Source organism: Bombina bombina, chromosome 4, assembly GCF_027579735.1.
Source record: "Bombina bombina isolate aBomBom1 chromosome 4, aBomBom1.pri, whole genome shotgun sequence".
Classification (NCBI taxonomy): Eukaryota; Metazoa; Chordata; class Amphibia; order Anura; family Bombinatoridae; genus Bombina; species Bombina bombina.
The window spans coordinates 866,320,462-866,335,098 of record NC_069502.1 but is presented as its reverse complement, the minus strand read 5'-3'; the positions used below and the strand labels follow the sequence as shown (position 1 = coordinate 866,335,098).

Here is a 14,637-nt window from a genome sequence, read left to right as displayed (position 1 = left end):
GGCCAGAAATTGAAAGGCCAAAGATGGAACAGAGGTGGCTAATTTGATGTGGGGTGGGCTTCCTGTGAGTAAGTATAGGGCTTTTTAATATATAAATAGAAGGCGATGGACTGGAAATCCATTGGGGTTTCCCCGCGCAGGTTTGTATCCTGCCTACCACGGTTTTCTTTAGCGAACGACCGGCTTCTGGCGCTGCCGTTCCTTTTACAACCTTACGCACCAGGGGTGTGCATTAATCTGTTTAAGCAAAAGGTGGAGCTGCAAAGTTGCGCAAGCTCTTCAGTGGTTTAGACGACATGCTGCAAGACCGTCGGTGCCTCTCATTTTTTAGCGGGAGTTTCTGAGATGGGAAAAAGAAAGTGGCCCGTACGGGGATCGAACCCACGACCTTGGTGTTATTACCACTACGCCTTAACTAACTGAGCTAACCAGCAAGCATGCTCCACAATTTTTTGCTCCCATTGGGGGGTAATGCTCAGGCTGCTCTGACCTAGGCCTATAATTGAAAGGCCACAGAGGTAGCTAATTTGATGTGGGTTGGGCTACCTGTGAGCAAGTATAGGGCTTTTCAATTAAATAAATAAAAGGCGATGGACTAGAAATCCATTGGGGTTTCCCTGCGCAGGTTTGAATCCTGCCGACTATGGTTTTCATTAGCGAACGGCCACCTTCTTTTCAAGGTGGCGCTGCCTTTCCTTTTATAACCTCACGCACCAGGGGTGTGCGTTAATCTGTTTAAGCAAAAGGTGGAGCTGCAAAGGGGCGCAAGCTCTTCCGTGGTCCAGATGGCATGCTGCAAGACCGGCGGTGCCTCTTCTTTTTTTACCGGGAGTTTTAAAGTTTCTGAGATAAGTAAAATGAAGTGGCACGTACAGGGATCGAACCTGCAACCTAGACATTATTAGCACCACTCTCTAACCAACTGAGATAACTGGCCAGTGTGCTTCTCCATCTTAAGCAAAAGGTGGAGCTGCAAAGGGGCGCAAGCTCTTCGGTGGTTCAGACGGCATGCTGCAATACCGGCGGTGCCTCTCATTTTTTAGCAGGAGTTATGAAGTTTCTGAGATGGGAAAAAGAAAGTGGCCCGTACGGGGATCGAAACCGCGACCTTGGTGTTATTAGCACCACGCTCTAACCAGCCAGTGCGCTCCACAATTTTTTGCTCCCGTTTGTGGGGTAGTGCTCAGGCTGCTCTGACCTAGGCCTGAAATTTAAAGGAATGCTGCAAGACTGGCGGTGCCTCTCCTTTTTTAGCGGGAATTTTGACATTTCTGAGATGGGAAAAAGGAAATAGCCCGTACGGGGATCAAACCCGCGACCTTGGCGTTATTAGCACCACACGGTAACCAACTGAGCTAACTGGCCTTTTTAAGCAGGAGTTTTGAAGTTTCTGAGATGGGAAAAGAGAAGTGGCCCACACGGAGATCGAACACACGACCTTGGCGTTATTAGCACTATGCTCTAACCAACGGAACTAACCGGCCAGCGTGCTCCTCCATCTTTTGCTTGCGTTTCCAGAGTAGTGCTCAGGCTTCTCTGAACTAGGCCTGAAATTGAAAGGCCAATGATGGAACAGAGGTGGCTAATTTGATGTGGTGTCAGCTACCTGTGAGCAAGTATAGGGCTTTTCAAATAAATAAATTGAAGGCGATGGACTAGAAATTCATTGGGGTTTCACCGCGCAGGTTTGAATCCTGCCGACTATGGTTTTCTTTAGCGAACGGACGGCTTCTTTTCAAGGTGGCGTTGCCGTTCCTTTTACAACCTTACGCACCAGGGGTGTCTGTTAATCTGTTTAAGCAAAAGATGGAGCTGCAAAGTTGCGCAAGCTCTTCGGTGGTCCAGACGGCATGCTGGAAGACCGGTGGTGCCTCTCCTTTTTTAGCGGGAGTTTTGAAGTTTCTGAGATGGGAAAAAGGAAGTGGCATGTACTGGGATCGAACCCGCGACTTTGGCATTAAATAGAAGGTGATGGACTAGAGATCCATTGGGGTTTCCCTGCACAGATTTGAATCCTGCTGACTATGGTTTTCATTAGCGAACGGCCAGCTTCTTTTTAAGGTGGCGCTGCCGTTCCTTTTATAACCTTACACACCAGGAGTGTGCATTAATCTTTTTAAGCAAAAGGTGGAGCTGCAAAGGAGCGCTAGCTCTTCGGTGGTCCAGGTGGCATGCTGGAAGACCGGCGGTGCCTCTCCTTTTTTAGCGGGAGTTTTGAAGATTCTGAGATGGGAAAATGGAAGTGGCCAGTACAGGGATCAAACCCGCGACCTTGGCATTATTAGTACCACGCTCTAACCAACTGAGCTAACCGGCCACTGTATTACACCATCTTATGCTCTCATTTGCAGGGTAGTGCTAAGGCTGCTCTGACCTAGGTCTGAAATTGAAAGGCCAAAGATGGAACAGAGGTGGTTAATTTGATGTGGGGTGGGCTACCTGTGAGCAAGTATAGGGCTTTTCAAATAAATAGAAGGCGATGGACTAGAAATCCATTGGGGTTTCCATTAGCTGTTGCAATAATCTTGGTTGTCTCTCATCAGTGTTGGTCTCGCTCCCATTCGCAATCCCCTTGAGATTCGTTTAACACGATGATACTCAGCTAGAGTATTTGCATGCAGGTTAAATGCCAGATTCTTTTTAGACAGCTTTTCATACTTGGGCTGTGTGTTCAGATGGAACTGTTTTTAGAAAATCTCTCGAGCCCTTAGTCAAGGTAGTTATTCTTGCTGCTTCCATATCTGAGTAAGAAAAAGTTACACAGGCATTTTGTCTTTCCTCCATCTTTAAGTCAGGTGCACGAAAAATAGGCAGAAGAAACTATATATCAATAGAGATATTTCAGCACTCTAGACAGGTGTTGCAAGTCATCCATGGCCACTGCCTGAAGCCCAAAATCATATATAACGAAATAGCAAGAGGGTGACAGCAATTTCCAATATAAATGTATTAGATAAGACAAAAAATAGGGCAACGTTTCAGGACCTTATCCCTTAGTCATGCCATGCCTAACACACACAACAAAGTGATTTATATACTGGTATGCCACTAGGTGGCGTTCAAGAACATTTAACCCATTCCTTGTAAAATACATTACATATTCATCATTTAACATTATAATCTAAACATCAACATTAACCGTTCATATCTCATGATATGTATAGCAGCAAAGATTTTTTTTCATACATATAGGGATGTTAATTAATAGTTGTAATCAATATTCATCTTTCATAAAAATACAGTAAGATCACATTCCTTGTTAATGACTTGAATATATCAACTAACTATATTAAATTCAAATTGTCATGGAGTGAGGAACAGATAGACTTCCTGGACGTGAGAATAATTAAAATGGGTAATAGATTTAAAACAGATCTATTTAAAAAGAAGGCATACCGAAATAGTTTGTTGAGATTTGAAAGTGCCCATCCTCCCTCTCTAATAAGATCCCTTCCCCATAGTCAAATGCTTTGAGTGCGTAAGATTATATCAGATGATAAACACTAGATAAGAAATTGGCAGAGATGGGTGATAGATTTATAGAGAGGGGTTACCCCACTAGCTTAATTGCTAAAGAGATTGAATTAGTTAAATCTATCCCTAGATCTAATCTATTGAAACCTAAAGACATGAAAATTAATATAGATAATAAAAATGATAGACTCATTTTTGTCTCTGAATATAATGCTCAAAGCAAAGAAATCCAACGTACCATTAAGAAACATTGGAGTATACTATCTAACTGTAATCCTTCTTTAGCAGAATTTTGAAATCCTCCTATGCCTGCCTTTAAAAGGGGAGCGAATATTCAAAGTAAATTGGTGAAAGCAGACATTGGCTCAAATATTAGATCAAGTCAGAGATATATTACCACTAAAAATAAAGGCTACTACCCCTGTTTGGGGTGCTCTTGTTGTTGTAACATGACTAAAGGCATGTGTTCTATCATCCCCACACTGGGAAGAAATATAATATCAAAGGCTTTTTTACTTGTCTAACTACTTTCATAATTTATATGATTAAGTGTCCGTGTGGGGGGGTTTACATAGGAGAGTCAACTAGTTCCGCTAAGGACAGGATTGTTGAGCATAAGAGTAATATCCGTACTGGTAACACAAAAGCCCCCCTTGCTGCTCACTTTTTAAAGGCTGGCCACTCAATTAGTCAATTGAAATTCCAGATCATAGATAGTATAGACATTCCACAGAGAGGTGGAAATAGGGAATTACTACTTAAACAAAAAGAGTCTTATTGGATATATGAACTAGAGTGTCTGGAACCGAAGGGGTTAAATAAGGAATGGGATCTTACTGTATTTTTATGAAAGATGAATATTGATTACAAATATTAATTAACATCCCTATATGTATGAAAAAAAATTCTTTGCTGCTATACATATCATGAGAGATGAACAGTTGATGTTTAGATTATAATGTTAAATGATGAATATGTAATGTATTTTTACAAGGAATGGGTTAAATGTCCTTGAGCGCCACCTAGTGGCATACCAGTATATAAATCACTTTGTTGTGTGTGTTAGGCATGGCATGACTAAGGGATAAGGTCCTGAAACGTTGCCCTATTTATTTTCTTATCTAAGAAATTTATATTGGAAATTGCTGTCACCCTCTTGCTATTTCGTTATATATGATTTTGGGCTTCAGGCAGTGGCCCTTGGGTGACTTGCAACACTTGTCTAGAGTGCTGAAATATCTCTATTAAAATGCAAGCCTGTCAAAAGAACTGAAATAAGGGGGCAGTTTGCAGAATCATATATACAAGGTAATCACAGAGGTAAAAAATGTATTTCTATAATAGTGTTGGTTATGCAAAACTGGGGAATGGGTAATAAAGGGATTATCTTTCTTTTTAAACAACAAAAAATCTGGTGTTGACTGTCCCTTTAATCCGTCCATTTCTGATCTTTTACCGATTGTAGGTAATCCCTGCTTCACGTCGGGTCTTAACAATAAATTATTTACTAGATGGACTAATAAAGGTCTAATATATCTACTACAATTTAATGAAGCAGGTTATTCCAGGGTGCATTCTTTTGATACTCTAAAAGATTGTTTTGGATTGGAAAATGCAGACTTCTATGCCTACTTACAAGTCTGACATTGGTACTTTGAGGTTCTTAAAGATTCTAATACGGCCTGGGAACACCCTGGTATATCCATGGGTTTATTGCTTTTTAGAGAAGGGAACTACTCAATTAGTTTTTGGTATAAATTGATCTACTCCACCTTAGGAGATCTTAATTTACATAAATTATGTACAAGGTGGCGAGGGAATTTAGTAAGTTCTATGAATCCATATTGAAAAGTAGCATACGGAAAGTGTAGCACGCCACACCATCAGCAGCCTGGCGTGAATCCCATTTTAAATTAATCAGAAGGGTCTATATATCACCTGATAAATTGTATAAATGGTACCCTAGTTTACGTAATAGCTGCCCTTCACATGTTCTGGAGTTTGGAGGAAATTTTGTCATCATACTCAATTCTGGTTAAGAAAAGTCCTTAGAAGTAATATTATACATGGAAAAAAACATATTTTTTCCTATATGATAAGGAAATTAATTGCGATAATCCAGAATTTATCAATATAACTATTTTAGGAGGGAGATATCTTATACTTTGTAACTGGAAGAATAAAAAAGAACCAATTATCAATAATCTAACTTTTTAATGCAGAGTCAAGCAATAATTGAAAAGTTTGATAGTGCTAGTAACAAAAAATGGCTGGCATTCTTTAAACTATACGAGAATAATACATTGCAACAGTAAATTCAATCAATTAGTAAATTCAATCAATTAGTTTATATCTAGGCCTGTTTGGGGTGCTAAAAATTATTATTTTTTTTTTTTCCTCACCCCCCTCCCTTTATATACAAAGAATGTATTGAGATAGTGGTATTATTTCTTCTTTTCTGTGTTTTCCTTTTTGCTATACATAGGTCGAATGTTTCTGTTTTTTATGTATAAAAAGGTTGGATGTCCCGCATATGTGAGCACTTAAGTAACATTAATTGTAAAAAAGAGTGCCCAGCATTGGCTACACATTTTATTTATTAACACAATCAGTCAGTAGAGTCCCTGAGGTGGCAGGCGATTGAATTGGTATATCGCCCAAAGCGAGGAGGTGATAGAGCTAAGAAACTCAATCACAGAGAAACTTTCTGGATTTTTAAATTAGATACCAGGTAGCTAAAAGGTTTTAATTTCCGATTATGACATTATGAACCATTGGGAACAATTGTCAGGGTGCCAGGAATCAGACTAAAATGAGAAGTGCAAAAATAATCACACCTTTATTTTTTTTTATTTTATTTTTTTCAAAAGCTTTATTATTGCTTTACATTTACATCTTGACAATACAGAATATAAAAGAAAAGGGAAAAAAATGATAAAAATAAAGTGGTTACATGTTACTCTTAAAAAGATACATTCGTGTTCCATTCCAATTGCAACCAAGTCTTTGTTATGTTCACCTCTGTACACCTCTATCGATAGTCTGTGTCACCATTATGTGGGGTAACATAAATATGTATGTGAAGATGAAGTTTTATCTAAATGTTGATCTTTCTCTTTTTCTTTCCCTCTCTTTAAACAGAAAGAGAGATAAATATAGCATAAAACACGAAAAGCAAAAATAACAATATAAGAAAACTTACTTGAAAACAAAATAAACCGGAAATACAGTCCCCTTTTATTAAGGGACTCCGTCTGCTGCGCTCCACAGGGCGTTAAATAAGTTGGGCTGTTTATCCCCTTGTTCGGGGCTCTGTTGGTCTCTCGTCACTCTCTCTCTTTGCTATTTAGGTCTTGGTAAGGTCGTAATAAGACGTTAACACAAAGGTATATAAGTTTATGCCATTCTTTCTAAAACTCAGCTGTGTTGTTGAATTCGACAAATTTTATAATTATTCTAGTGCGCTTATTGTATATCTACCCTAGATCCTTCTATCATCTCATCCCACAAGAATCTAACCTCCGCCAGAAGATTTAGCTTGTTCCTTCTGTGATAACCATATTCTTCCATTACCAGTATATCAGTTACCCTTTCTTTCCATGCTCCTATCAAGGGTGGTGTCTGGCTCTTCCAATTCAGGGCGATTAATGCTTTTGCTCCTGACATTCCCAAATGTAAAAGAGTGCGTCTGAGAGTGCATGTGATCTTTGTTGTGTCTTTCAGTAGTGCCAAGCTGGGTGTTAGTGTGAAATCGGTTGTTAATATGTGCCTGAAGTGTCTCTCTATGTCTGACCAGAAATCTTTAAGTTTTCCACAACTCCACCACATATGGAGGTAGCTACCCTTCTCCTCGCAACCTCTCCAACATCTGTCGCTAACACCTGGGTAAATAGAATGTGACCTTGAAGGGGTTAGATACCATCTCATGATGACTTTAAAATTAAATTCTAATAACTGTGGTGATGTCGAAATTTTCTTAGTATTTTTAAAAATCCTCCCCCATTCTTCCCCTGTTATGTTGTGGTCTAGCTCTTCTTGCCACTTAGAAGTATATGTAGGCAGATTCCGAGTGTGTTCAGATTGTATTAGCCTTTTTGAGATAGAGAGTGTGCGTCTGATCTCCTCCGAGTTAGAACACAGTGTTTCGTAAGGAGTTAGTTCTCTTAAGAAATCTTGTTTATGTGGGGAGGTATGTATAAAATGTGCCAGTTGTGAATATTTTAACCAAGTAGAATATCTACCCTCTGCAATTGTCGTTAAGTTTTCCCTATTATCTAGTTTTCCATTTCGTATGAACCTCTTCAAAGGTGTGGAGTACCCCCATTCTTGGATCCTTTGTTTTCCTTTATCTAGGCCCCCACTAACTCTGCGTTTATCGGGATAGGGAATAGAGGAGAGCGCACCCCCGAGATATGTTTCTTTCGTGCGATTATGCTATCCCAGGTATCAAAAGTATGTTTATGTATTGCTAATCCTGTACATTGAGGGGGTCTCAATTCTCTTGGTACCCAGCAGAGCGCCCCAACCTCTGGGACCCTCAAGATATGGGAATCTATTGCCACCCACGCTTTGTGTCCCTAGATCTATGCCAATCTAAAATCCTTTGTAAAGTGACTGCCTCATGATAGTCTGCTATGTGGGGGACCCCCCAATCCTCCATATTCTGTCCTCCTATACATATTTTCTCTATTGATTCTAGGCTTGCTCTTGTTCCAGATGAATGAGTTGATGTGTCTCTGTAACTGGGGTATATACCATTTAGGGATAGGGATGGGGAGGGCCTGAATAATATATAATATTCTGGTAATGTTGTCATTTTTATACTCTGTATGCGTCCCCACCATGTGATTGGTTTTGCCGCCCAAGAGCATAAGTCCTGTTGGATGTTTCGTGCCAGTGCAAGATAATTATCATTAAACAGCTGTGATGTGGTAGAGGAGAGTTGTACTCCAAGGTATTTTAGGGATTTCTTTTGTATTTTTAAGGGGCAAGTATCTGTTATTAGTTGAAAGCTTTATGGCGTCAGAGATACGTTCATGATCTCAGATTTTTGTGTATTAACCAGGAAACCCGAGAAACTTCCGAAATGTTTGATCTCCTTCAGGGTCTCTGGTACAGAGAGCTGAGGATTTGCGAGTATGAACAGCACATCATCTGCGTATAACGCGATTTTAACGTTATGTGGGCCGATGTTAATGCCATGGATCTCTTGGTTTTGTCGCATGTGTGCAGCAAATACCTCCATTGAGAGGATAAATAGGATTGGGGACAGAGGGCATTCCTGTCTTGTCCCATTTAGAATGTTAAAGGGGGTGGACAGCATGCCGTTCGCTTTTACTTTGGCACTTGGTTGTGTATACAATTGGAGGATACGTGTTATCATTTTCGGTCCGAATCCTAATGCTACTAGCGTCTCTTTTAGGAATGTCCAATTAATGCGATCAAACGCTTTCTCCGCGTCTGTGGCTATCAGGACTGCGGGGATGTTGTGTGATTTAGCATATGTAGTTAATGTTAAGGCTCTAATAATGTTGTCTCTTGCTTCCCTTCCCGGGACAAATCCCACTTGGTCTGAATGAATAAGATGGAAGAATACTTTATTTATCCGGTTGGCTAATATTTTGCCTAATATCTTGATATCTGAGTTAAGGAGGGATATAAGTCTGTAGCTGCTTGGTTCGGTGAGTGGTTTGTTGGGCTTAGGGATGACTGATATATGCGCCAATAGCATTTCGCGTTGGAGGTGATGACTATCATCCAGTGCTTGGAACAATTTTAGGAGATGTGGGGCTAATATTTGTTTGAATTCTTTATAGTATGAATTAGTAAAACCATCTGGCCCAGGGCTTTTATCCGACGGTAAGTGTTTGATTGCTGTTAGGATCTCTGCTATAGTAATGGGGGATTCCAGTTCTTCCCTGTTAACATTCGGCAGCTGTGGCAAGTTTGCCTGTCTAATGTATTCTTTCATGTGTTCTTGGTGTTCGGCAGTGTTGTTAAAGTCTAGGTTATAAAGCGCTTTGTAGTAAGAACCAAAATGGTTAGCTATATGTTTACTATCCACGATCTCGTCTCCCTCTGTTGTTACTAGTTTAATCACACCTTTATTAATATCAAAAATAATAAAAAGTGCACAAGTCAATTAACAAGCCAGGAGTCAAAGCCAGAGCTGGTAGTCAGACAAGCTGAGTCAGGAGCCAAAGCGAGTACTCAGTTGAGCCGGAATCAGGAACAAGGAGAACAGCAAAGTCAGGAACAAGCCAGGGACCAGGAACCAGAAGGGACGTCAGACTAGCCAGGTAATACACAGGAACTGGAACACAGGAACTCACAAACAGGTCTGAAACAATGCAAGGACAATGCATACTGAACAGAGACCCTTTAATTAATAAGTGATGACATCACAATTCGGAGACTGCAACCTGTCTCACACGGATGATGTACAACAGTCTGGCCATAAGAGGGTGTGCAGAAAATGAGCAGCATCATGCACTCTGTACCAGATTCATTCTTAACCCCCTTATAAGTGACCATTAATATTAAGAGATAATAACAGTATTAGGTTGGCTAACTAACATATCGTATTTTGCAAGTTTACTTACTCTATCATAATCTTTGAGAGGGGGTTTATCTGAATATATACAGGCAAACGTATATTAAAGAATATATATTAGGGAAAAATGCAACTAGGCATCAATCCCATAGGGGGGTGCTTCCTAAGTGTATACTACTAAAAACATATATGAATATTAATAACTATATAATATACATATAAAAAAATAAGAATACAACCATAAATCACAAAACAGATGTTTGCCAAATATAACCAGACAAAAAAGGATAATACAATGATAAAGTCTTAAGATTCCAATGTTGAGGCTGCTCTCTGATAAAGGATGGTCAATCCCTGGGATACGAAATTCCAGGGTGGATTTTATTTAAATCAAACTGATTTAATTCAGGATTTAAATCACGATTTAAATCACTAGTCAGTAAGGCTTGATTTAAATCATAGTTTTCTACATAAAGACTAATTCTTGCTGGTATAACTTTAATATGCAAGTAGATGAAGATTTTTAGAATAACAACTTTTCATATTAGTTTTTTTATCCCCAGTTTAATAGGTTAATCAATGTAATTCATATTTGGACAACTTTTCTGTTGTACTTAGGAAGGAGAAAAATAATCATTACCTTAAGAATAACAATTTAAATAGATTTATTCAACTGAAACAATAACATTACAGCATATGATATTTGCTTAAACAAACATCCATGTTTGTTAACTAATTTGGCTAAATAAAATATATATATTTTAAGAAACTTAGACTGTCAGCCCAGCCTACACATGAAAAACTTAAATACTGTCCTTTGTAGCTCACTCGTCATCTTCAGCTTCTTCTTTGTTCATAATCTGGAAAAGAAAAACAAGCTTTCCTGCTTTATCGGGTCCCAAACGATTTCTCAATTTAGAATGAATGAGTCCAAAGGAAGAGAATATTCTTTCAACGCCTGCAGAAGAAGCTACTGCTGTTAAAAGTGAAATCATTACTTGAACAGTCTCTAAATCCAAGTGCTTAAGTGACTTCCACCAGTTCACTGGTGTGACTTTCTTTAAAATATCTTCAGCAAACATATATTTCTTGAATGGTTCCCCCTTAGCTTTGAAGTTTATTATAGTTGGCATTACAGATGGATGATTGCTGGATACCCATGCCATAGCTAACTCCTCTTCCTCAGCACTTAAGTTTTGACCCTGATACTGGATATTGACAATATTTGCCAAAAAATGAGCTGAAGACAGTGCTTGCCCCATTCGTTTTTTTAATGCTTGTAATTTAATTCTGTCCATGTGTAGTTGAACTTGAAATTCAGTTTTTAAGTGTTCACTCAGTTCCTTCCAAATTTCAACAGCATCAGCTGTGTCAAATTCAGTTTTGAGAACTGCAAAAGTAAACCAAGCATCTGTGATAATATCTTGTAGGCAGAGAAACTGCGCAATAATCTTACAAAAACCTCTGGAAGAGCATGACATTGTGAATGGATTAATGGAATTTATTTACCAAAAAAATTAAACATATACAGCCTTATTCTACATAATTAAAAAACTAATCTTTATTTCATGATGGAATAACCTTTGGATGGTAATATATTTTCCTCAAAAAGCATTTTATTTTAAAAAATCCGATTTAAATCCAAAAAATCCGATTTAAATCCAAAAAATCCGATTTAAATAAAAAAAATCAGATTTTTTTTTATTTTTTAAAAAAAATCATTGATTTTTATCCACCCGGAAATTCTGAAGAAAAAAAGAGACAGAGGCACCAACATGGCCTAGTACTGTCAGGCAGATGGATGTTGGAATATAGGAAAATGGGTGCTCACATACGCAGCGCACCCAATGGTGCTAGTGGGGCAGACTGGAACTTTGTAGTGGTCCAGCTCACTGGGGAAGGTACGCACAGCACATAGACGCAGGCTTGGTCAGCAATACATCAAAGGTGTCTGTAGAAAGTTACAAAATGAAAAGGGCTACCATAGGTGCAGTAACAGGAAGCTGGGACTTCTCAGTCGCCCAGTAGACCACTTTCTTGGCAAACAGAATCTTCACCAAAACTCCACGAATCAGCGTGAAAATAATCCATACAGCAGCAAGTGTATCATAAAAACATATATCTTTATTTAAAAACAAAGCAACACATTTCTCAGCCTCTCAGGGGCTGTTTCCTCAGGCTATTAAATGTGGTAATGACTGATACACTTGCTATTTAACAAAGCTGTCTTAATCAATGATAGGTTAATTAGTGACTATCAACAGCTGAGAGTGCACTGCCGTTGCAAGGGTTGCCATGGTGACTAAAGAAAACTCCCATCTAAGTGAACAACAAAATATTGTTAGAAACAAAGGCCATCATGTCAACCCTGCATCAGCAGTGATGATAACAATACATATATATATATATATATATATATATATATATATATATATATATATACATATATATATATATGTATATATATATATATAAAAATACAATAAGAAGCACATCAAAGCATACATTTGTAATAAAACTTACACAATCAAAAAGTATATACACCCAAAATACCGATTAATATGTTATCTGTGCCAGCATACAAACATAACAGCGAGATAGCAGCAAAAAACAAACAAACATATATGCATACAAATAGTTATGCTAATACAAGAAATACACATAATACATACAAAAAATTAATAAATTATAAAGGTCCCCCAAACATACAGGGTTCCCTTTGTGATAACACATTAGCCCGTCACAGGATATATAGACTAGCCCAAAAGGTAACATCATATTTGATAATCTTGATAAAAATGTGTTCTGTCTAAAGCATCCTTCTCTATCGGCTAGATTTGGAGTTTTGTCGGTAACGACCCGAAAAACTAACGCCGGCTTTTTTCTGGCCGCACCATAAAAATAACTCTGGTATTGAGAGTCCACATAAAGGCTGCGTTAGGCTCCAAAAAAGGAGCGTAGAGCATTTTTAACGCAGCTTCAACTCTCAATACCAGAGTTGCTTACGCAAGCGGCCAGCCTAAAAAACGTGCTCGTGCACGATTCCCCCATAGGAAACAATGGGGCTGTTTGAGCTGAAAAAAAACCTAACACCTGCAAAAAAGCCGCGTTCAGCTCTTAACGCAGCCCCATTGTTTGCTATTCGGTAACCCTTCCTACGTCTGCACTTAACACTCTAACATGTACCCCGAGTCTAAACACCCCTAACCTTACACTTATTAACCCCTAATCTGCCGCCCCCGCTATCGCTGACCCCTGCATTTTATTTTTAACCCCTAATCTGCCGCTCCGTAAACCGCCGCTACTTACATTATCCCTATGTACCCCTAATCTGCTGCCCCTAACACCGCCGACCCCTATATTATATTTATTAACCCCTAATCTGCCCCCCTCAACGTCGCCTCCACCTGCCTACACTTATTAACCCCTAATCTGCCGAGCGGACCTGAGCGCTACTATAATAAAGTTATTAACCCCTAATCTGCATCACTAACCCTATAATAAATAGTATTAACCCCTAATCAGCCCTCCCTAACATCGCCGACACCTAACTTCAATTATTAACCCCTAATCTGCCGACTGGAGCTCACCGCTACTCTAATAAATGTATTAACCCCTAAAGCTAAGTCTAACCCTAACACTAACACCCCCCTAAGTTAAATATAATTTACATCTAACAAAATTAATTAACTCTTATTAAATAAATTATTCCTATTTAAAGATAAATACTTACCTGTAAAATAAATCCTAATATAGCTACAATATAAATTATAATTATATTATAGCTATTTTAGGATTTATATTTATTTTACAGGTAACTTTGTATTTATTTTAACCAGGTACAATAGCTATTAAATAGTTAAGAACTATTTAATAGCTAAAATAGTTAAAATAATTACAAAATTACCTGTAAAATAAATACTAACCTAAGTTACAATTAAAACTAACACTACACTATCAATAAATTAATAAAATAAACTACCTACAATTACCTACAATTAACCTAACACTACACTATCAATAAATTAATTAAATACAATTCCTACAAATAAATACAATTAAATAAACTAGCTAAAGTACAAAAAATAAAAAAGAACTAAGTTACAAAAAATAAAAAAATATTTACAAACATAAGAAAAATATTACAACAATTTTAAACTAATTACACCTACTCTAAGCCCCCTAATAAAACAACAAAGCCCCCCAAAATAAAAAATGCCCTACCCTTTTTCTAAATTACTAAAGTTAAAAGCTCTTTTACCTTACCAGCCCTGAACAGGGCCCTTTGCGGGGCATGCCCCAAGAAGTTCAGCTCTTTTGCCTGTAAAAAAAACCAATACAATACCCCCCCAACATTACAACCCACCACCCACATACCCCTAATCTAACCCAAACCCCCCTTAAATAAACCTAACACTAAGCCCCTGAAGATCATCCTACCTTGTCTTCACCTCACCAGGTATCACCGATCCGTCCTGGCTCCAAAATCTTCATCCAACCCAAGCGGGGGTTGACGATCCATCATCCGGTGGCTGAAGAGGTCCAGAAGAGGCTCCAAAGTCTTCATCCTATCCGGGAAGAAGAGGCGATCCGGACCGGCAACCATCTTG

General features: G+C 38.5%; 1 protein-coding gene and 1 non-coding gene across 2 annotated transcripts in view; both read right to left on the bottom strand.

Moving 5' to 3' along the window:
* The window catches only part of LOC128658019 (uncharacterized), a 403,728-nt gene that overhangs the window by 160,504 nt on the left and 228,587 nt on the right, over positions 1-14,637 (bottom strand). The window contains exons 6-7 of the mRNA XM_053712462.1: positions 8,507-9,576; positions 7,063-7,207 (exon numbers count right to left, since the gene is read on the bottom strand). Of these exons, the coding sequence (XP_053568437.1) occupies positions 7,063-7,207; positions 8,507-9,576 (1,215 nt within the window). The remainder of the gene's footprint in view (positions 1-7,062; positions 7,208-8,506; positions 9,577-14,637) is intronic.
* On the bottom strand, positions 2,244-2,317 carry TRNAI-AAU (transfer RNA isoleucine (anticodon AAU)). Its single transcript has one exon. It is a non-coding gene; the product is annotated as a tRNA-Ile (tRNA).